The sequence below is a fragment of the Meles meles genome, chromosome 4 (assembly GCF_922984935.1).
Source record: "Meles meles chromosome 4, mMelMel3.1 paternal haplotype, whole genome shotgun sequence".
Taxonomy (NCBI): Eukaryota; Metazoa; Chordata; class Mammalia; order Carnivora; family Mustelidae; genus Meles; species Meles meles.
The window spans coordinates 56,302,771-56,325,690 of NC_060069.1; the positions used below are offsets into that span (position 1 = coordinate 56,302,771).

A 22,920-nucleotide genomic window follows, 5' to 3' on the forward strand; every position below is an offset into this window, starting at 1 on the left:
TGATAAACTCAGGATGGCAATTAAGTACTGAAATACAACAATATGTACCTGATTAATCTTTTAGCATTTTAATTTATGCTGCCATTACCCCTTAAGATTTAGAATTTTAAACTTTGTTTCATTTACATCCTGTAGGCATGCCTGAAAATATACCTTGTAATGGGACACTGGACAGATTTCACTTTACTGTGGTAGTCTACTGTAACTTAGATAACATATACTAACCTAAAAATAACAGGATTCTTACATGAAATCCTTTCTTCTAAATGCTAGCTTACTGAAAGGCAAGAGCAATTCTAAATTAGCCACAGAAAGAAGAGGCTATCTTTTAAATTACCCTAATATTTTGATTTATATGATCAAAAATATTTGCAATATTTAAATACTGTCCAAACTTGTTTTTTATTGATATAGTCGAACTTTACAACAGTGTCATAAAATACTATAAACAGAATTTTCAGATAGAGAGGAAAAAAAAGGCAAATTTAAATATATTAACCAGATTAAAGCATGCAAAAGATCCAATGATAAACACATTAAATAATAATATGCTAATGGTATATAATTTACCCACTATAGGTTCTTTGTATTCCGTCACAAAAATATTAGTAAACATCAACTTGAAATTTGGTGAATGGACTTGATTCCTGATTTATATATATAATATACCCTTTGCATGTATACACTTAACCTTACTGGTTGTGTTACAGTATTTAGAGAAGTTTGGTTTTGGTATATATTTACTACCCACAATGCAGTAAATAATAATGGGAAATGCATTCTCCTAATTTGCTCTGTGAACTTAGAAAGCACTAAAGAATTAACAACATGGGTCACCGAGGGACCAAAATTCCTTTCTATTCACATTAACTTTTCGCATGAAAAGTTTCAAATATAACTCTAATAAAAAAATAGAGTTTTCAAGGCAAACCTTTCAGCATAATTTACAGAAGCAGATTTGAATAGAAGACTCGATAACCAAACTAATACTAAAAAATACAATTAACTAGGAATTACCTCCCTTTTCTACCTTGATATTAAAATATAGTGGCCTTAGCAAGAGGCTGAAATGCCATTAGGAGTCCCATAAGCATGAGGGACAACCCAGAGAGATAGAAAATGTCTCTTTCACAAATTCTAACATGTTCAGATTTAAATGAAAGGGATTGAAAAGGGGTTATGTTAATGCTTTTTATTTGTTTTCCATTATAACTCTGAGTGGGTATGAAATACTTGAGAAATTTTAGAAAGTAATTCTGCAGAACTAGTGTGGCCATTACCAGGATGATCACACTGAATTTTAGGAAAGGAGTTGAAATGGTTCCCACAAAGTACTACTGCCCCTTTAACAAGTAGATGAGTCCATTGTGGAGAGAGTCAAGATGCTCCTGTCGTTGGTATAGAAAGGGTCCGATGCACTCCAAGATCTAAAGTAACAATAAGAGAAAAGTTTGGCTCACCAGTACCTATGTTTTAAGTGAGACAAAAATTTACTCTAAAACTAAGGATCAAAATGCAATTTGAATATTAAAATAATCACGTATTGATTCATTTTTAAGAGCTAGGAGAAGTTCTCATACTAGCCTTGAATGACCAGTCTATTTATATAATACAAAAACTTGGAAAAAATAATGCTCTAGTCATTATATAAAATGTTAGCAAAATTCAGACATTCATTAGCATTAAAACAATTTCTGTAAGTAGTAAAGCAGGAGATGCTCTTAAAATCTTAACAATACAATAAAAAATAAGTATGTTACTAAGAGTTATGCACAACCAGTTTTACTGAAAAGCAACTAGGATATATTTTGACATTACAGAAGCCAACATACATTCCACTTACCAAAAGCTTTAGAATGAAATAGTAATATGTTCATATTATACTATTTCTTTTCAGCTATAAATTCTAAAGATTTTAGCATAATTAGCTTGAATGCAGTAAATGGTTTATTCAATAGGTATCAAAGACAGCTGAGACTCAGTAGGGTTTTCACTTAACTGAGAACAAATAAACCTCCAATGGTCTGGAAAATTTAACTACTGTCTGAATAGTAAGGCCTATAAGCAATTAATTACATAATGCTTTATTTGCAGCTGTAGTAACTTAAGCTAAAATAACTCAAGACCAGAAATAGCCTTCCATGCTTACAAGAGCCTAACCCATTTCAAGGACAGTATCAGGATTTCCAAGTCAAAGGTGGCTTTTCTTAAAGGACTAAAAGTACTAAACAATAAATACATTTTATGTAACTTTTTCCCGGGTTTCCATTTTCCTAAACAAAGACATTAGAGAAAGAGACTAACATTTAAAATGACTTAAATTCACTCATCAAATATCCACTGTTTCCTTGAGATTCTGTATATAGTTTAAGTTTAAATCAATTAAGCAAGCACAGTGATAATGAAGTTTGGAACCTAGAAATTTTACAAAGTTGGCAAAGAGGAACACAAATAAGCTACAACCATACTGGTAGTTCACAAATTCTCCAATTTTATTAGTTTGCAGAAAACCTTAAATGCTGTAGTTTAAGGAAGGGCCTGTTCACTACTGTCTCTCTTTAGTACCTAGAACTGCAACTGGTACATAGCAGGCAGTATTTATAAAATAAATGAATGAAATGAGTCTATGAACATTTCTTAAAAGTATTTATCCAAGAAAAAGTATGCTTAGATAGATATGACAAAATGTAACTCCCAACACCCTAATTATCAGGAGTCAAGTTTCCATTCCCAAATTGCCAATATTTTATATTAGTTTTTCCTCTTTTCCAACAATTGCTTACACAGGAGAATTTTATTAAAGTTTCTTTTTATCTTTCAAACCATGCATGTGCATTCATATGTTAAATGTCATATTTGACAGAACATTAAATATGGACCTACATATTAACTATTAAGTCCTTTCTATTTAGAAAATAGGTTTGATTAGGATAAAGTAATTGTTGGTAAAACGCATAAAGAAAATAATTTATTGCTGAAGTACAGCCTTTAGTGTACGACATGGCATATCCTTCATATGGCATCATGATGCTACGCTTGAAACAAAGCCTGCAATATGGCATATTCCTTTGAAAACATCAATTAATAAAATGTAACAATTTTTGTGCCTGGATGGTAAAAGTTTTTAATCAGTGGAATAATGTGCATATGAAAGCCCTAGTTGTATTTCTCAAGTGACGCTTGTTACCTCTTATGTTTAATAGGTTAATAGAACAAATATCCAAAGGCTTCTACGTCTTGTAACAGAAGTATTAGTCTTGCTTCACCTTTTAAGTTAGACATGAAATAGAAATGTAGAATAAAGGCTGTTCCAAAATCAAAACAGAAATGCCAAAAGTCTTTCACTAATACAAATATATGTAAAAAAACAAAACTCTACATATCAAAATGACTTTCAAATTTTAAAGATAATGTTAATGGATATATGGCAATTTCCATATAGTCCTTGGAAAAGCACCAAGTGGTTTTTCATATTGTATGACTTTTATCCACTAGAAAAAAAACTGAACAAATCTTAAAAGACTTTTTAAATTATTCACTTGAGGAAAAAAGGAGGATAACAACAGTATTAACCAATAATATGACCTGAGATGTTGGACAAAACTGGTAAGATGTTTATAGTCTGTCAAATAAGATAATACTGTTAAACATTTTATTAGAAAAATAAAAAATAAAATCTTACAAAAGAAATTATGATACAATTTTAAGTGAAAAAAAGTAGAGATGATAACAGCCACCTTCAGGAGAATGTGCTGAAATAAATCTCCTATTTCCAGGGGCAGGTTCAAAGGGATAATGCAGTATAAAAATGGGGGCATATTACCTGAATAATGGATATCAAACAATGAGAATATATATAAAGCAAAAAAAAAAAACATTTTTGGCTTATTTAAAATTAATTACAGTTTTTTAATAGTTAGTGAAGATGTATACTTTCATTAAAGAGAACTTCCTGTTGAAGCAGAAATTTAAAAAATTCTGTGGAAGTTCTATAGCAGTCCCTTAGTCTAACTCCCACTTTAATCCTAAATAGTAAAGCTCTCTTAATAAGTAAAATAATACTATAAAGTAGGTCCTTCTGAAACTTTTTTGGAAAACTTGGTGGCCTGGGTACATGACAGAGCTGCTTTCTAATAATGCATTTTATAATACAATTGTGTAAGTCAAACTACATGAGTCCCAATAAATTTAACTGCTCATAGTAATTTTTTATGTAGAATAAAATTACTACAAAATGATACCACAGCATTCTGGAAATATTTTTGATCACATGTTATAATCAATAAATGGAGACTGAAAACACAGATGTTAAAGAATGCTATTTATAAATGCAACTGTACCTTAAAGACTCGGCCATAACTAAAGGATAAGTGGGAAATAATAAGTTTGCCAATAAGTGTTACCTGAATTTTATGATACATGAATGATAATTACTCATTTTAAAAACAAAATCTAAGCAAATATTAAGTTATTTTATCAGAAGGTAATAATAGTTCATCCTCCATCCTCTATTCCCTAACCCCGGGGTATTTTCCAACCTTTTCCATGCCACGGAACACATAGAAAGTGATTATTCATGTGGTACATGGTGGACAATGTACATCTATCTATCCTTGCCCATCTATAACTCTTCACACACACTGGTGCACTGCTGCTCTCATTTTAGGAATATGATAGAATTCACCTTAAGAACATCAAAGCATGAAAAAAGTTATTTCTACTTCTTAATGTCCCCTGAATAATAAATTATGTTTGGGAAACTATATGAAGAAATGAATCCATTTCATTTTTAAATAAATTTAAGTGGCATTTACCAAAACATGGCATTTTCTGTTATGATCCACAAAAGCAAGCACTGATAAACTTAATTCAAGAAATAGATTTGGGAGGGGACAGAAATGCTAAGATTCTTCTAAACCATAATTTAATGTGCCTGTTCTAACTTATAAACTTCTAATTAGACCATGAACACCAAGTTAAAAAAAAAAAAATCACAACTCATTTTAAAAAACTCATTACAGAGATAAAATGGTATAAGAGAGCAGAAATACAGCCTTCTGTGTTTATAAATACCTTAAAGTCTCAAATGGATGACCAGAAAATATACATGAAGAGTAAGAGAAGCAAAATCCTTTGATTTTACTATTATGTGTAAACTATATGGTAAATACAAAAAGCAAACAAATAAAAAATACAGAAAATAAAACAGTAATATAAGGTATAATCAAAAAAAGTTATAAAAGCTAAGTATCATATACACACTCCTATTCACCACATTATAAAAAAACTGCAAAGCAAAAATTTTTGTTCATTAGATGAAGTCTCTTCAAAGGTGCTTTCTCTTCCTTTGTTAGTGAAAAGAGCCCCCTACCCCCAAACCGCAAAGTGAAATCTACCATCAAAGAGTGCTAATAAATAGCACACCTCCCGCTTCAGTTGGTAAAACCAGCTGCTGATTTATTAGGTATCTAGAGACGCAGGTTCATCCTGTTCCAGTTTACAGGACACTCATCTGCAGCAAAGGCTACTTAGAGAAATTTCACACCTGCTGACATGGGTTGGACTACATCTTCCTACTACTCGTTCCAGCATTCTTCCAACAGATGCGCACGCTGTTTCTCCCTCTGAGAAACAGCACATGGAGTCCAAGCACTTGACACCTGAATTTGTTTCAGTAAGCTGGAGGAGTTAAAGCAGAAAAAAATTAGTTATTTATAGATTTGGATTTCCAAAAATCATTAAAAAAAAAAAAAGACAACAGCACTTTAAAACCAAAAGTAATGTATATAAATATGTTTTCTATAATATGAAAATATATGGAAGGCTTTAAGACTAACATACAAAAATATTTAAAAGGCACTGTGTCCTAAATTAAAAGATGAATAAAATAATTATATAAAAATAAGTAGCTGGCTTTTATTTAAATCTATAAAGATTTTGGATTTTAATGTCTCATTTTAATAATTTATTACAGCCAAAATGATTTACATCAACCACTCAAACTCAATGAATTCTAATTCTTGAGTTTTTGTTTAGGTGAAATGCTCCTGTAATTTCAATGGAAAATGTCTATCAATTGAGAAAAATGGAGTGTGAACCATTCTGAAGACCGGGAAATCATAACAGGCAGGACCTAACCCCAATCTTCAACAACACCAACAACAACCATAGCAAATACTTATGTAATGTTTTCTATGTGCTGGGTTCTAAGCACTCTACATATATACACTGAAATAATCCTTAAAAATTTATTATAATTTTGTAATTATCCTTGAAAAAAGCATCATTTATCTTAAACTTGCTAAGCAATTACTAAGTGCCAATTATGCCCATAATCAGCTTACCTTGCTTTTAAAAAATTTACTGATTAATTTAATTTACTGTATTGAAATCCACTAAACAAATGACTTACTACTATTTTCACTAATTTCTGAAGGTATGCAAGAGTCATACTGATTCAGGCATAAATAACCCAGCAAAATAACTTAAAGCCAATACTACTAATAATCTTAATCCCGTTAAAATGAGGGGAAGGAATGGTACGATCACATAGCCCAGTGAATCCCAACCTTGGTTTTGACATGGTCAGATGTACTCCTTAATTTCTCTGGGGTATCATTTTAAACAAACTGTTTTTCATTCATCTTCCTTTACACATATAACATACTGTATAACAAATCTTTGGAAAGTATAGTGGGAGGAGAACAAAAATAGATTTGTTATAGTTCTGCAATTCACAAAGGTTGGGAATCACCAAGTGTTGAGTGTAGGCATGACAACAGGGGACATTTGTGGAGATGTGCACAATGGACAGAAGACGGATATGATGAAACATAAATAACCTGGCACTCAGAATATAAGGAACGGGTGAGGTCCTGCAAAACACCTGCTAACAGTAATCCTGCCAAAAGTAAGCAGTGTGAGACAACATGATTCCCGTCTGGCAATGACCTAACTGTCCCAATGTCCTAAGGTCTGCTGAGCACTGAGAAACAGCCAAATTTTACTTGTTCTTTCATTACAATACCCTTGGTTTAGGACTATTTATGTTAGTTTCTTAAACTGTTTTTTGAGAGATGTTTACAGATGTCTCATGAAAAAAAGTTCTGTGGCCAATTAAGTTTCAGAAACACTATTTCAATGATGGTCTAAACAGACTTATTGAGTAACAGACTGTCAATAAGTCAGGACACATGGTCAGTCTCCAGGAGGAGAGCTAGACATAGTGCAATTCTCAAACTGTATTTTTTTTTCCCCAATAAAATCTTGCCCCTGGGAATCAATCAATACTAGGAAGAATATTAATATCCAGAAGAATAGTTAAGGAAATTTTATATGTCTCCCAGTTTTCTCCTTGGGTCCTTGGGCTCTAGTTTCCTCCATCTCAAAAATCACCCTCTACAGAAGCAGGACTTGAAAGATCCCACATGCTCAAGGTGGAAGTACAATACTGCAAGGGGGCCTTACGGCCCTTTATAACCTGACCACAGGCTGCCTTTCTTGCTCAACTTCCCAGTGCTTCTCTACATTCTTCACACAGCCAACCAGTGCAATGTTCCTTGCCTTCAGGCATATGTCAGGGCCTGTCACCAATTATGGTCAGAATGCTGCCCCCTACACCTACTTCAGTGTAAATACCATCGTCTCCATGAAACCTCCCTCACCTCTCCAACTATCAGTAATCTCTCTCTGGATTCTACTACCCTGCTTGTTTGCATAACTTAATGGTATGAGCCCTTAAATTCAACTTGTATTTATTAAGCAAGGCACTGTGCTGGTTCCTAGAGGGGATGGCAATCTAGTGAGTTAATAGGATGGGAGGTAAGTCAGGAACAAATAATGGCAGTTACATTAATGGAATGTTTACTATGTATGTGCCAGTGCCTATGTAAGATGCTCCTCAAGGATTATTCTCCCTGAAAACTTACAAGAAAGTTTTGGGATAAGCACCATATTCAGAAGCATTTTACAGATGAGGAACTAGAGAAGTTGAGAATTTGTTCAAGATCACCCTGCTGAGGCTTGCATCTCGGTTTCTTTAATTCCAGAGCTCAAATCTCTCTATCATGCCATTATACTGCCTTCTTATAATTATGGTAATGAGACTGAATAAAATATTAAAAAAGAGGAGGGAAGGCTCAAACCCAGCTGTTGTTGTTGGTATTGGTGGAAGGGCATGAAAGAGTTGATGAAAAAGATAGCATCTGAAACACATTTTAAAGACAGGTGGGATTTCAGTAGCTGGAGATGGGAGAGAAAGGGCATTCTAGGCTAAGCAAAGAGAATGAGTAATTATGTGTGGGTAGAAAAGTATGATGTGTATTCAGCACATGTTTAGCCTAAGTGTAAGAAAGTAGTTGTTACACCTGCCCCTTTCCAAAAAGACTAGTGTGACTCAAAGTGTGATCCATGGATCAGTGCTGGTCCGAAAACATTTGTTACTGGCCTATGAGGACATTTATCAATGTTTCTGATCTGTATGAATAAGAGGTTAAAAGATTCTACGGCAATTTCACAATACTTTTATAACTGTTGAATCTAATAACAATTTTAAATCAGAGCTTACTTTAAATATCTTTTAAATTTAATTTCCTAGCCCAGTTTGACCTTTAAACAAGATGGGTTTGGACTGCACAGGTCCACTTACACATAAATTTTTTTCAATAAATACACATACAGTACTATAAATATATTTTCTTCCTTTTGATTTTTTCTCTAGCTTACTTTATTGTGAGAACAGAGCATAAAATTCCTATAAGATACAAAATACATGTTAATTGCTACTTTAATATTATCGATAAGAGTCCTGGTAAACAGTAGGCTATTAGCTAGGTTTTTGGGGAGTCAAAAGTCATACCTGAATTTTTTACTGCACGAAGAGTCAGCACCCCTAGCCCCCACATTGTTCAAGGGTAACTGTAACTCATTTTTATTGTATTTTACCGAAGAAATGGTCTATGATGGACTGGAAATTAAAAACAACAAAACAAGAAAACAACAAACTGGTCTTTCACATTTGGCTGGGAAACACTAAACCAGACCAGAAACTATAGACAGCAAGGAGTTTGCCTGGTACTTCTTAATTTAACAACTTGTGTTTTGCTTGTATAGCTGGAGCTCAACTTTCAAGGATTCACTGAAGATGAAATCCATAAGGTCAGCAGCATTTGAGTGACCACATATGCCCAGAACACAGCTTAGGTCTGGATTTGACTTTAGGTAATTATGTTGCTTTGCACTCATTATCTCTCACTTTAAAATCTCAGGACAGGTATTAATACGTGGACAATCCCAGAGAGAGTAAACATCTCGAAATATCAAAAATATTATAAAGAAATGACTTCCTTAAGATGACCTTTTGAACTAAGCAAAACTATATTTTCTTTTTTTCTCTAGACTGAATGCTGGTTAACTGTGCTTCTATAAAGCTGCTATTTACGTAAAAAAAAAAAAAAAACAAACTACACTGTTCTCCAGCAAACTTCCAAGCTCTACCACTTTCTCAATACATATCTTTGATCTCATATTCAGGAACTGGGAGACCAGCCAGATACATGTAGCCACGGCTGCCAATTAAGTGGGAGTAGGAAAAGGGTGGAACATTTAAATCTCATTTCATTCAAAGTAAAGAGAAGGAATTATTCCTTTTGTGTGTGTTTGTTTCTTCTTTCTTCCTTCCTTTTTATTTATTTATTTTTTGACTGCTTATAAATACTAGACAAGAATAAAAGCAAAGCAATGGGAATGAGACCTATCTGGCCGCACTTTAATTTACCAGAAATTTTGATTCATTGGTAAGACTCTCTACCACATTTTCTTCCCAGGAATGACCACATATCTTAGAGTTGAAAGGGCGGCCAAGCAAAACAACTATGGAGATTCAACATAATTATGTATGGCTAATAAAAACTTTCATCTTTCTAAAACTCACTTTTTGAAATAAATTCTGACTCAGTGCTCTTATTTCCATTATTTTCATACCAGTGCTAGGAAACATTTAAAAAATTTCTTCCAGTGCTTCAGCTTCTATTTCCTATCTTTCTAGAATCTTCTAGATGTTAGAAAATTATCATACATCTCTAAATTATTTAGTCTTTCCTATGACCTCTTACCTATCAAATCAAGTCTTTTTAAGTTTAGGTAAGAATTATTGAACTATTAACCATATTTGTTCTTTTGTCTTTAAAAGTTTTATAATAAATATATAATCAAAGTGAGAATCTTGTATAGCCTTAAAGGAGATATTTGGAAACTGTAATTATGGGGAAAAAAACAGGTGTTCAAGGAAATTTTTTTTTTTAATGTGAAATCAAAAGCCGTCGAAAAGTACTGATTTCCAAACTTGGTTAAGAATAATAAAACCCTTAAAACAAGTAATAGCTTCAACTCATTATTCAGAACTGCAAGAGGTAGCTGATTAGCAATGACATTTACAAGACTGCTATCTCTCACTCAAGGCCCATTTCTTCAAAACATGCCTCAAAAGCTCACATTCACTCCTCTATATTCTCTTCCCTCTTTCCTTTTCCTCAAGGAAAATAAACAACTTCAGAAGATAGTTATAATACCTCCATACTGTCTTTTAGGGATCTCCAGAGAGGAGATTTCTGTACATGTTGCCTAAATTTAACTATGAAAATAAGCATGAATAAGAATTACATTTATCAGGTATGGTTATTTTAATAATTTGGTTTATTTGAATTTCAGAAAGAACCGAGGCCCCCTTTTAATGATGTGGTTACATAAATAACAAAATCTGAAGTTTAAGAAGAGTATCAGTATCTGCAAAAAATGGTATCATCACCAATTTTAATGGATAGGGTAAATCAGAATAGCACTAATTAATGAACTAAACCATGGTATAGCCAATGTTAAGAATTCAGTTTTCTAAAAAAAAGAAAAGGGAAAAAGAGAAAAGGGAAAAAAAGAATTCAGTTTTCTAAGTATGAATCATAGTATTTTTCTTCATTTCAACCTCCAGATTTTGCTCAAATAAGTCAGCATTTGAAATAACATTTGAAAATAACATTTGAAATATTGAAAACATTAGTTTTGTAAAGTGGTGTATTTATCAGGTACAGATGCAGGTCTTGCTACTCATGGAAGCCTTATTAGTAGTTTTTTTTAAATGTTCAATTCTATTTGTTCAATATTCTATTTCCTGAATTTTATTCAGGAAAGTATAGCTTTTACTGGCAAACTGAATCCAGGCCATTAAAGTTTTCTGTTCCTTTTGTAGTTTACTTTGTTAAATGAGACAGTAGATGTAATAAGTATCTTTGTCACAGAAGAGGAAGGTGACTTGTAGTTGGTTGAAACTATTCAATTTTTTTTTTTTTCTTTTGTCATAGGTGATGGCAAGTTTCAGGTCTGGGGCTTAGCATCCAGGTCCACAATGAGAAAGATCAACAGCCTTAACAGTCTGTTGATATCCCTACAGTTGCTAGGTATAGTTGAAAAGAGAGCATCCAGAGCAGGCCAGGAATCTAGGGACAGAGAAACGACAAAACAATGGAGGCCAAAGAGGCAGGTCACAGTGGAGGGAGATGACTAGAAGGTCCTAGCCCAGGACAACATTTAGGGCTCAGCATCAACCTCTGCCTGATTTGGCAAGGTTGACCACATTTCCATTAGAGGAAACAACTGCCATGTCAAGACAGAAAAAAACAGAAGAGGGACATTACATAACACTCTGAAGTGATTTTTATTTCAAAATCTATGCCAAAGGCAGAAATATATAAGAAAAATATTCAAAGTATACTTCACTCAATGAATGAAAATTCAGTGAAAAGCAGGAAAAACTGCAGGTCAGGGTAATACAATTTTACTAAAGTCATATTCATGGTTTCAGGGTTCTTCTAGCTTCTTGTTTATAGGAAGAAAGACCAACTATCACAGGATGATGAGATATTTTCACTCATCAACCTTTTGTAAAAGTAACCATAACAAGGCCCCTGTTATTAGGAGCTTTCTAAGAATCCATCTCTCAACTGTATTATACATTTTAATGGACATATTAAAGCAAAGCAGTACCAGATCCATGTCTTATGAAATATTCACTTGAACTTGACCCTTTGGTAAACTTTTAACACAGAGGTCATAGTTTTTTAAGGTTAGTATAGTCAGGTCCCAAGTGAATTATCTGCTTTGTGGATTATCCAGGGAATAATATAAATCCAGGCCAGCTCCCCCTTTGCCCAGTTCAACCAGGGCATATTTTAAAAACTAAAAAATTTTCCAATTTATCAAAGCAAAATACAAGATAAATTTAGAGTAAAAATAATCATATGGAGCATCCCAAAAGTTCTGAATTCTTTTGAATTCTTTTCAATTAATAATAATAGAGTTGATCTTCAACATTTTCCACATAGTTAATCTTCAATGTTTTTCATTTAGGGCAGTTCACTGAAGGAATCTAATTTTAAAAAATACGTCTTCCAGAATAATCCAGGGTTTTCAAATTACTGTATCTGTTCTATGCTCTGATTCCATGGTAGAGTTAAGATTTTTAATTTTCAAGCAGTTTTGTTTGAAAGTTTTACCATTTATGATGTTTTATCTCAAATGAGACAACAGCACCTTACTGATCAGTAATTATAATATACAAATGGCAAATAATCCATAATTACTACCAATCAAAATATTTTACATGTTCCAGTAAGGTCTAGAAGTGGTTATTAGGATTGACTCCTCAAGATGTGAGTGAATCAAGTCCTCATCAATTCATACTTTTTTTATTACAAAGATATAAACTATCAAAGTTTATGTAAAATAAGAAGTAAGAGTCTGATGAATATTAGTCAACAGAAAACTATTCAGTACCATGTCTAAGCACTCATTCATTGGATCATTTAACTCAAGAGCCAGATTTAGATAAGTAATTTGGTGTCTAACTACATTAAGATGTATAAAATGATACACAATTGCCACTTCAAATGGGAAAATGGACTTCAGAAATAATAGAAATAGCATGACATATTTTCAAAAGAAGTGAAAAGGAATTTCTTGAATATAAACAACAGGTTGTGAGAATACCTTACTAGGCTAGAATTTGAGGTGAAGTATGATTTCACACTGTTTAACTCCAAAGGAAGACTAATAAAATATTCAGGGATGGACATATAAAAAATGTAAAGATCACAAAAAAGGAAGACAAGTGAACAAAAACAGTAAACATATGAAGAACAATGAAGGATTAGGAAAGTAAAAACTGAAAGTCAGGCCAGTTCTCCCATAGCATGCCCCAAGTATGAGAACTTAGCAGATAGGTCCCCAGGAAGGTCCAGCGCAGTACTACCTAGTGCACGCAAGAACTGTCCTGCTGGCTGTAAGTCTCAGCTAGCAGGTGCCTACTGTCCTCCCCTCTGTGCTTGCCTTCAGCAAATTCATATGCTGAGCTGACTGAACCCTTATCTTCTTCCATCTGGAAGGACAGAAAAGCAACAAGTCTTATATTACAGAACAATACTCTTCACTGCAACATAGGTTTAGAATCAAAACAGCAAGTTGGGATCCACAATCTGTGAGGCACAAATGAATGTTCATACAATACCACATTCATTTACTGTCACAAAAGAGAGCTAACAGCAGCTTCTTAAGGGGAATACAACAAAGCACACAAAATTAAGCCATGATTTTCCAGTGCACAAAGATAGATTAAAACCAGATTTCCTTCAATAAAATTCAATTTCTTCTACTAAATTCCTTGCCATCGAGATTTAAGGTTCTTATTGCAAAGGTATGTCTGCCCTTTTTCACAACTCTTACACTCCCTTCTCAAAAGAGGTCTCTACTCTAAGTGAACTTTAGCAGAGTAGAAGGGTCACTTGCATGGCCTTTCAAATGCTAGACATGTGGGTAAAGGGGGGGGGGGGTGGGTTGACTTATTCAACAAAATTAATTTAATCCTTAATTTGAAATGTATCTTTTCAGTGAGTGCTAATTTACACAAATTTTTATTCTTCACTTTTTTTTTCTTCTTCTAGGGAGTATGTTCCCATAGCCATGCTAATCTGAGGCTTTTTTAAATTGTAAGAAAATGTCTTCAGTGAACAAAATCCAAATTTTTTCCTCATTATGTGTTTTCTCAGTCTTAGGACTGACCAACAATTATTTCTATCAAGAAAATGCTACTGTGACTGTCTTACATGTATAAAAAATCAAGTAGTAAAAGTCCTTGGTTTCAAGAGTACAATAAGCTTATGTGAAGATAGCTTATTATTATTATTACTATTATTATTACTATTATTATAGCTTTGCCTATAACACAGGGGATGGAAAAATACTCAAAATGAGTTAATCGTTTTGTGTTAATGGATCTTAAGAAGTACTAAGCTGATTGAAGGATATTTTATATCTGCATAATTTTCCTCTTTGTTACAATAAACAAACTACCATGGATCACAGCCAGGAATACTGTTTAATACTGGCAATTAAAAAAAAAAGATGTATTTAAAATTCACAGGATGCATCAGTAGATAGATGTATGTGAGCACTTGTCCTGCATGCAGCTATGAGCAAATGCCCACCCAGTGGTCACTCACTGCTTATTTAAACAACCGGCATTTCTGCTTGGCCTTTGGTTGAGCATAGTATTTTTTCCTTTTGTTCTCTGATGCTGACAATAAATAAAGAGACCACGGTATGTAAAATGATTACCTGATAGGTGAAGAACCTGGAGGCTCAGAGAGGTGAAATGATTTGGTTAGGACACAGAAGCTGTAGGACCAAGGGTATCACTAACACCAAGGCCTGCTGTCTCCCCACCAGGGCTCTTCTCTTCCTGCTATACTACCTGATTCGAGAGTGGCTTGCAGGAAAGGCAACCTAACCAGTATATCTTGTTCTCATTGTGCTTTTTCACAGATGAATGTTAAACTTACTACCTTATCACATTGTTATAGAAACTGGGATCTCTCTAATTTATGGTATATTTACCTCATTTTTTTTAGTCTATTATTGCTCAAAAAAAAAAACCAAACAAACCCAAAAACAAAACCCAAAACAAAAAAACAACCTACATAGCTTGATTTAAGCCAATATGATATATGAAAATATGATTTCATAAAAACAGTGAGATTATTCACAATGCAAAAATTATCTTCACTTGATCAAAGAATTTGCCAGGTTTTTTTTTTAAATAACAAGCTCTCCTATTGTCTTAGAGTTAAATAATTAGATGTTCAAAGGCACATATGGATAAAATGTGTTACATGTATTTGATTCAACCAAAGGTGAAGACAAATCCTCAAGTTTGTTTTGATTTTAGTTCTTGTTTTAAACATAAAATTAGTTGACTACCACTTAAACACCCATTTTTATATTCATCTATTACACCTTTGTAATTCAAAGTAGAATATTTCAAAATTGTAGAAGATAATAAGAATAAAATCAAAAAGTGTGATAGAACTTTGGAACAGCTCAAAATTATGAACTCATAGAGTTCTGTAAGACATTATTTAAGCAATGTTCCATCAAAGTCATTTGCTTGATCAAATGAACACAGATAGAAACCTTTAGAATAAAAAAAATTAAAAAATATAATTAAGAATACACAAGATATTGACAGGGCAAGAAAATGAAGAGTGCCAAAAGTTAAAAAAAATTATTTTTTAGTTATATTATTTTTCCTCTTCAAAACAGACTGGAGTTAAAGTTAATAAATAGTTCTGGTATCTTAATATCAAGTGTTTAATAAGCTTTCATTCTCTTCTATCAAAAGACATCTCTATACTATTAGTTTTGTGGAAACAGACAGAATGGATCTGTCTGTGGAGATAAAGATATATGTTTAAGAGATACAAAATATATTGTGCAATTTATAGATGCACTAAACAGTAGCAAGGATATGAAATGCTTCAGCAGCCATTACAGTGTACAAAGACAAATACACACATGTAGTTACAGCAAAGATAAGGCAAGATAAAAAATGGGCAACTTTCACTTCCGAGTAACTGAAACTTAAAACTTTAAACTTTATGATGAATTTCTGTAGCTTAAGTTACTCAACATGCAGGAGCATCCTTAGTTATGAAAATAATATGACAAGCAGAAGCATTAGAATTGTACTATAAAAGATAGTTAAGGTGTAAAACATATAAGATACAGATCTCTGTCCTGTTATGCTGAATTTTCATCTGAATTTTCTTTTCAAAGAAGAAATGGATATATATTTTAAATTTTAATATACATATTAATAAAGGTCAAATTAAAGACAGAGCTGTGCTAACAAAAATGCCCCACTCTTAATTCATGCCTCTGCCCATCTTTTAAATATTGTTTCATTGACCTTTAGCATGCAGAAGAATTAACGAGGTTCTACTTCTCCTACTCTACCTAAGTTTGCTCAGCTGATTCCTTGCCCTCGACAATGGCTGCAGTGCGATGAATTCGTCACTTAAAGCAACTGTGTTGGAGTACATCTATAAGTGGACAGAAAAGGGATGGTACATACAACAAGTCAGTGAGCTGTATTCATCACCTAAGAGACAGACACAGGACAAACTTTGTATAGACATCTGTTCCTCCAAGAATAGGAAATATCATACACGGTACACATACATGACTGACATTTGTAGGGCTGTTGGCTTTCTTATCAAAATAATTTATTCTTCACTCTTAATACCACATGATTATTCTGGAGAAAAACAACTCAAAATAAATGCAGACAACTCTTTTTTTGATGTTTATTTCTTGCTACTTTTGGTAAACAATGAAGTAGCTGATCATTTAAAATCAGTGGTAATACTATAAGTCTGAAATAATAAATATTACTGCATGTAGCAAAGGAATGATGTCACACATAGGATGTGAATGGACCATATACTGTTTCAGCAAAAAAGAAAAAAAACTCAAAAAACCCTTTTAGCAGTCTAGAAGATCTCTGAGTGGAAGAAGAGATTTCCTCCTTGGATTAGACCACAATAGAACATCTATCTGGATCAAGTTATTTTAAAAGTGAGTTTAGTGGGACAAAAGGGAGATTAGCTTTCACACCCAGAAAAAATTATTAGGTCACCACACATTTCATTTTCAATCACTTTTGATCTCTGGTAAAAGAACCAAAATATATATAAAGTATCTTTAACTTTTTCTTGTCTAAGGGTCCACTTTAAGGTAACAAATATTTCCTATGTAATCCTTTAAAAAGAAGCTATAGAAAAGGTAGCAAGAACTAATATCACTTTATCATTAAGAAAGCTCAATAAATACACCTAAGTTTGCAAGTGCTCTAATGTAGATTTCTAAAGATAAATGTAAATAAACTTGATTATTTACTTTTATAAAGAATTAAGTTTTAAAAGTGATATTGTTAATATATTTTGGTGAAATATAACTTTGTATAGTCCAAGAGGGGGAGACAAATGTGTTATTCCTAAAGATCTAGAAAAAGTATAAGAGACAATATATTAAAAATAGTACTCTCTTACTCTAAATATTTGTCTGAAGATTAGAAAAAATATAGGCAAACTATCTGATATATATTTAAGCAATATATGGCAAGTAGAAAAGTTAGTAGCATATTTATATAAATATATGCATAGACAGAGTAATCAGTTATGCAAATTTCTCCAGCCCCATTGGGAGATCATTATCATAGAGCAACATCCTTATTGTCCTTACAGTTAATGATGCTTCTACTGAGGACTCACTTCATACAGGCCCAGGGTTGGGTGCTTATCTCAGCGATTATATAAGGTAGGAATTACTATTCTGATTTTGCAGAAGAGAAACTGAGGCTGAGGGATGCGACTTGATAAGGGACATATATTTTACAAATGGTAAAACTGTCAAGTTTTTCAGATTCAAGAGGCCTATGCTGCTTCAATGGTGTTAAAATGTATATTGGCTAGAACTGAGTTACCAAGGCAAATAAATGCTACAGCAATGCTGACATGATTAAGTGAAATCAAAGCTAATACCTCGTTAGGAAACCTAACTCGGATCACTAAATACTTAGGGAACAGTTATTCCATTTTTGAATATGCAACTAAATTTTCAAAATTTAAATAAAATTTGCTTGGCATATATTAAACATGCAGAAGAAAAATCTCAACGTTGTATAAGTCAAAAAATCTCAACCATGTACAAGTCAAATACATGAAATGGCACATTCAACTAATAGTTACTATTTCTTGAGCATCTACTTCGTTACTGAACATTATTTCATTTAATCCTCATTACAAAGGTAATAAAATAGATATTTCTATCATAATTTTACTACTCATGAGGAAACTGAGACCTAAAGTTACAGAGCTACCAAGCGGTAGAGCTGGGTTTTGAACTGAGAATTATTAGGCCCCAAAGTCTATGTCTTACATACTATGTAATATACTGTTAATATTTGCTGTAGCTTAATATTTATTGATAAATGTTTAGTAAGAAAATGTATTTTACAAAAATCTATTCTGTAAAAATTGTTTAGGTTAAAGAACTTATTTCATACTCTTGTTAAAAACAATGTACCCTGAAAAAGTATTACTAGAATTCAAATGTTTCTAAAGACATGGCTATATCCCAATTATATACCTCTGATAGAACACTGTGATAATGTTACTTAAAACATATTTACTATTATTATCTGGATATAACTTGGTAGTCTTTTTTTTTTTTTTTTTACTTGATAGCCTTATATTTAAAAATCTGGAGTTCCATTAATAACAATTAATTTGTCAGGACTTAAAATTAATAGAAGAAACAACTTAAAAATATCATATTTAACAATATTTGTTTTGCAAAATACTTGATAGAAGAATGGATAATTTCCTATTCTGTGATATAAGCAGATTTTAATGACAGCTTTTCATTGTTACAGAACAGTTGTTACAGAATAATTCTAATTTAAAAAGGTACCATATATAAAGAATGGTTACCTGTGCCTTTTCAGTATTTGTAGGATGGAGCTGTTGGTCAAATACTTTCTTCATAATATCAAGAAATAGACACGTAACAACCATGAGTATTATGGCAAACCAAGCAGAACCACTTGATAGGAGTTGAATAAATACAAAGTACATATTCTGGGAGCCCAAAAATGGCCTGCAAAGAAAAGAGGTAGAATATAGTCAATATTCAGTATTTGTTAATTTTTCTTCTCCCTATCAGTAAGATCAACTGAAGAAATTAAATTTATTATCAATGAGACCCATCTCATCAGAATTATTGAGCAGAATTTGTTCATAATATAATCTATCACAATAAACATAACTGAATCAATACAATTAAACTATAACATAGTCACTCACCAGAGAATCCCTCCATAAAACAAAGAGAATATAAAATAGAATATAATAGATCCCCAGGTAACAAGATGGTTGATCCAGGTCCAAAAATGAGTTTCCAAAGCCATCTAAAAAAAATTTTTTTTATATCCTTAATACAAGATAATAAATATTTACTTAAATTAAATCTCTCAGGTAAAATTCAAGAATAAAATGTAGTGATTTTAAGTGCCCAAGCTTTCTATGGCAAAGTCCCTCAGCAGGTAAATATTAATGAAAGGGTCCATTATGGAATTGAACAATTTCAAGTTTATAATGTTTTTCTTCTATTAGGAAGCAGCACTGAAATTTTCATGAGTACTTTATGCTCTACTCCATGGCCTAAAACAACCCATGTTGTCTATATACAAAGAAGTAAAATTTCAGAGATGAATATTGTGGGGTTAACCTTTACTTGACCATAAAAATCAGCTAAGGCTTTCCAAAATAATGAACTTGAAGGTTTTTTTTTTACACAAAAATTAAAGTTAATTATTAAAATAGCAATCAGTGAAATTATTCATGACTGAAAAAGGAAAAGTAAAAAGGGAAAACTATCTACCTACAGTTAAAGAAACAAACTGTGTTATACAGATGCAAAATGTATTCATGTTTCTAATTTCTGCACCATACCTTTACTGTGACAGTAATAACCATGACTGTGAAAACCAAGGTGCCAAATGTCCAGTTTCCAAACATCTAAACAGAAAAAAAAACCAAACAAACAAACCAAACCCATTACTGCATTATGCTAACATGATGCTAAATCAGATATAAGGCAAAAAGTACTAAAAATCACTTGCATTATTTAAGCCAGTTACATTTGAAATCTGTGACATTAGTAAAGTTGAAGCAATATGAAAAAACACCATACAGCATTATTACGTTTATTATTACCATGTAAAATGATCCTTTGGATAACATTATCAGATTGGAAACCCAAAGATGGCTTTAAGCCTATATGACACAGAATGCTTTTAGTTAGAATGATATAGTTGTTAGTGACTGCTTTATTCTGTCACACAATAAAAAATGATAACTCTTCAATCATAATTATTTTCTAAAACCATTCCAATCAGATGTTATGACAGATCACTTGACACTGTATTTATGGACACAGTGTAGGCAAAGCAGGAGAAAAGAAATTTACACACAAAACCAACACCTGAAAGGAAAGATAACGGCCGATGGAATTATTTCTCAGAAGAGTCTATGTAAAAATGCAGTTAATGCCAGGCAAAGTAGTCTTCTGGGATTTATAGCCAAAACTTACTAAGGTTAATCACAAATGCTGAATCCCCAAATAGTCAGGATTTAATTTCCACAAATAAGAACAGAACCAGAAGTTTATTTTAATTAAATGTACAAAGTAGTTGGTTTTTACTACTGTTTTAGAAAATATTTAAAAGGCTCTGTTTCTTTTTATTACTGATGTCTAACAATTAGCATTTACTTGAAAAATTACTTAACCTCTCTGTATCTGACTTTCTCACTTGTAAAATGGGGGAAGAACTTTACAGGTTTCTATAAGAATTAGGATATGTAAACATGACAGGGTACCTAGTATATGTAATAAGCAATCAATAAATAATAGTTATTATCAAGAATGAAACATCAATTAATAAGCCTTCATTTGAGGGTATATTAGGAGTTGATTTTTAAGAGTAAAGGAATGGAAAAGTCATATTGAACCCCTCATTTTTCTGCTTTTATCATCTCTAGAAATAGATATTTGATGCAGCCAAGGAACCTGTGCCTGGAAGTGCTAACATCCACACGTGCCCATCCCTCAGTTTTCTGGTTTTACTGGGCCCAGATTTAGGGCTACTGGTATCTTCCTTAGAAAGAGGGGATTTAGGGCTCCCTCTTGAATTCAAGGCCTCAGAGAGGGCTGTAGAAACACATTCACATGGTCTTTTTTGTTGTTTTATAAAATAAGCAGAAGTAATATATCTCAAACCAAACAGTTAAGACTCCTATCTCTTTCCATACTGATTTCCACTTGAGCCAGCTGGTGATAAAGTGAATGCCAGAGGGCATTTTGAGATCAGGGTACAGAGAAGTTGAGTAGGGCTCATTACAACAGCTTTGATTAAGTGTGATGGAACTATCTACGTCACTCAGTCATATTCATGTATACTTACGTTTGTATTTATAAGTTCTATTTTTTTCTCTTAAAGAGGGCGTGCCAAAATGTGTAATGTTTAGACTTTCCTAAACCTGGATCTACCCCTGTTCAGAAAAGAAAGATGCTCAAAACCCTTTCTATCACAATCTGCTTGTTTTCTAGATTACTTCTTCCAGCTGAATTTGTTACCTAATTATTTAATAAAGCCAAATCTGTATTCCAAATTAAAAAGGATCATTCATTATTTATTTGTATACTTCACAAATAGTAACTGCACATCTTTTACATACCAAGTACCATTCCAGGCCTTGGGAATAAAGCAGTGCTAAGAAAAAGTGCCTGACCTCATGAAGCTTACACACTGTAAAGGAGACATATAATAAACACACCTAGAAATATACTTTTAGGTAGAGATTAGTGCTCTGAAGAAAAATAAATGTAGGAGAGGTGGGAGTCAAGAAGTGATGGAAGGCGAGGGAGGTAAGATTTTACTGGAGTGGGCAGAAAGGTCTACTCAACCCAGTAATACTTCAGCAGTCCTAAATGAGTAAGGGAGTCGTTCACTTGCCCACATGAGAGAAAAACACCCAGGTAGAAGAACAGCAAGTTCAGAGGTCCTAAGTCAGGAACAAATTGATCTAATCAAGGAGCAATGTAACTAGTACAGCTAGAGTAGAGTGAATAAAAGGAACAGTGGTAGAAAACACAGCCCAATAGGCAGATGGAGTCAGGATGGATGAGATTTTTATACTGTAATTAGTCACTGAATGATTTTGTGCTGGGCATTACATATGCAATCCAATTTTCATTTCTAATAGAGCACCTGGGCTGCTATGTAGAGAAAAGTAGTAGAAAAGGGAATAATAAAAGCAGGAGCAGGTAGAGGCAGTTACTACAGCCCAGGAAAGAGATGGTGAGATCTGGACTGTGTGGAGAGAAGTGGAAACATTCAAGATATATGTGACTACTAGAACCAATATGATTGCGTATCACTTGTGAGAAATGGGAAATAAAAAATGATTCCTGGACTTGCCTGAGCAGCTGGGTAAAAAGTGGTTGTTTTTGTTAAAACAGGGAAAAGTGGAAGGGAAACGAGTTTGCAGAAGATATAAAATTCTGTTTAGCTGTGTAAAATCTGAAATTCCTATGTGATCTGTTAATTGGAGAAGGTAGTTTATTTGAATCTGAGAGACTGGCAGAGATATAAATTTAGGAGTTCTCAGCATAAAAGCAGTATTTAAATGATGGGAAAAACAGTCCACCCTAGGTATGAATAAAGAAGAAAAAATGTCTTAGCACTGAGCTCTGGACCGCTGTTCCATTTAGGACAGTGGTTCTCCAGTGGGGTGTGATTTCTCCTCCCAAGGAACACTTGGCTGGGTCTGGAGACATTTTTGATTGTCATAACTGGGGAGAGCAGGTGTGTATGTACACTACTGGTATCTAGTGGTAGAGGTTAAGCATGCTGCTTAACATCCTACAATTCATAGGATGAATCCCAACAATAAAAAATCATTTGGCTCAAAATATCAT

The 22,920-nt window shown here is 33.1% G+C and overlaps 1 protein-coding gene across 1 annotated transcript in view; it reads right to left on the bottom strand.

Annotated features, from left to right (window-relative positions):
• Positions 1-382: 382 nt before the first annotated feature.
• Positions 383-22,920, bottom strand: part of ATP11B (ATPase phospholipid transporting 11B (putative)) — a 117,285-nt gene continuing 94,747 nt past the window's right edge. Inside the window, exons 26-30 of the mRNA XM_046001867.1 lie at positions 19,893-19,958; positions 19,245-19,348; positions 18,873-19,038; positions 5,546-5,679; positions 383-1,427 (exon numbers count right to left, since the gene is read on the bottom strand). Coding sequence (XP_045857823.1) covers positions 1,346-1,427; positions 5,546-5,679; positions 18,873-19,038; positions 19,245-19,348; positions 19,893-19,958 — 552 coding nt within the window. The 3' untranslated portion in view covers positions 383-1,345. The remainder of the gene's footprint in view (positions 1,428-5,545; positions 5,680-18,872; positions 19,039-19,244; positions 19,349-19,892; positions 19,959-22,920) is intronic.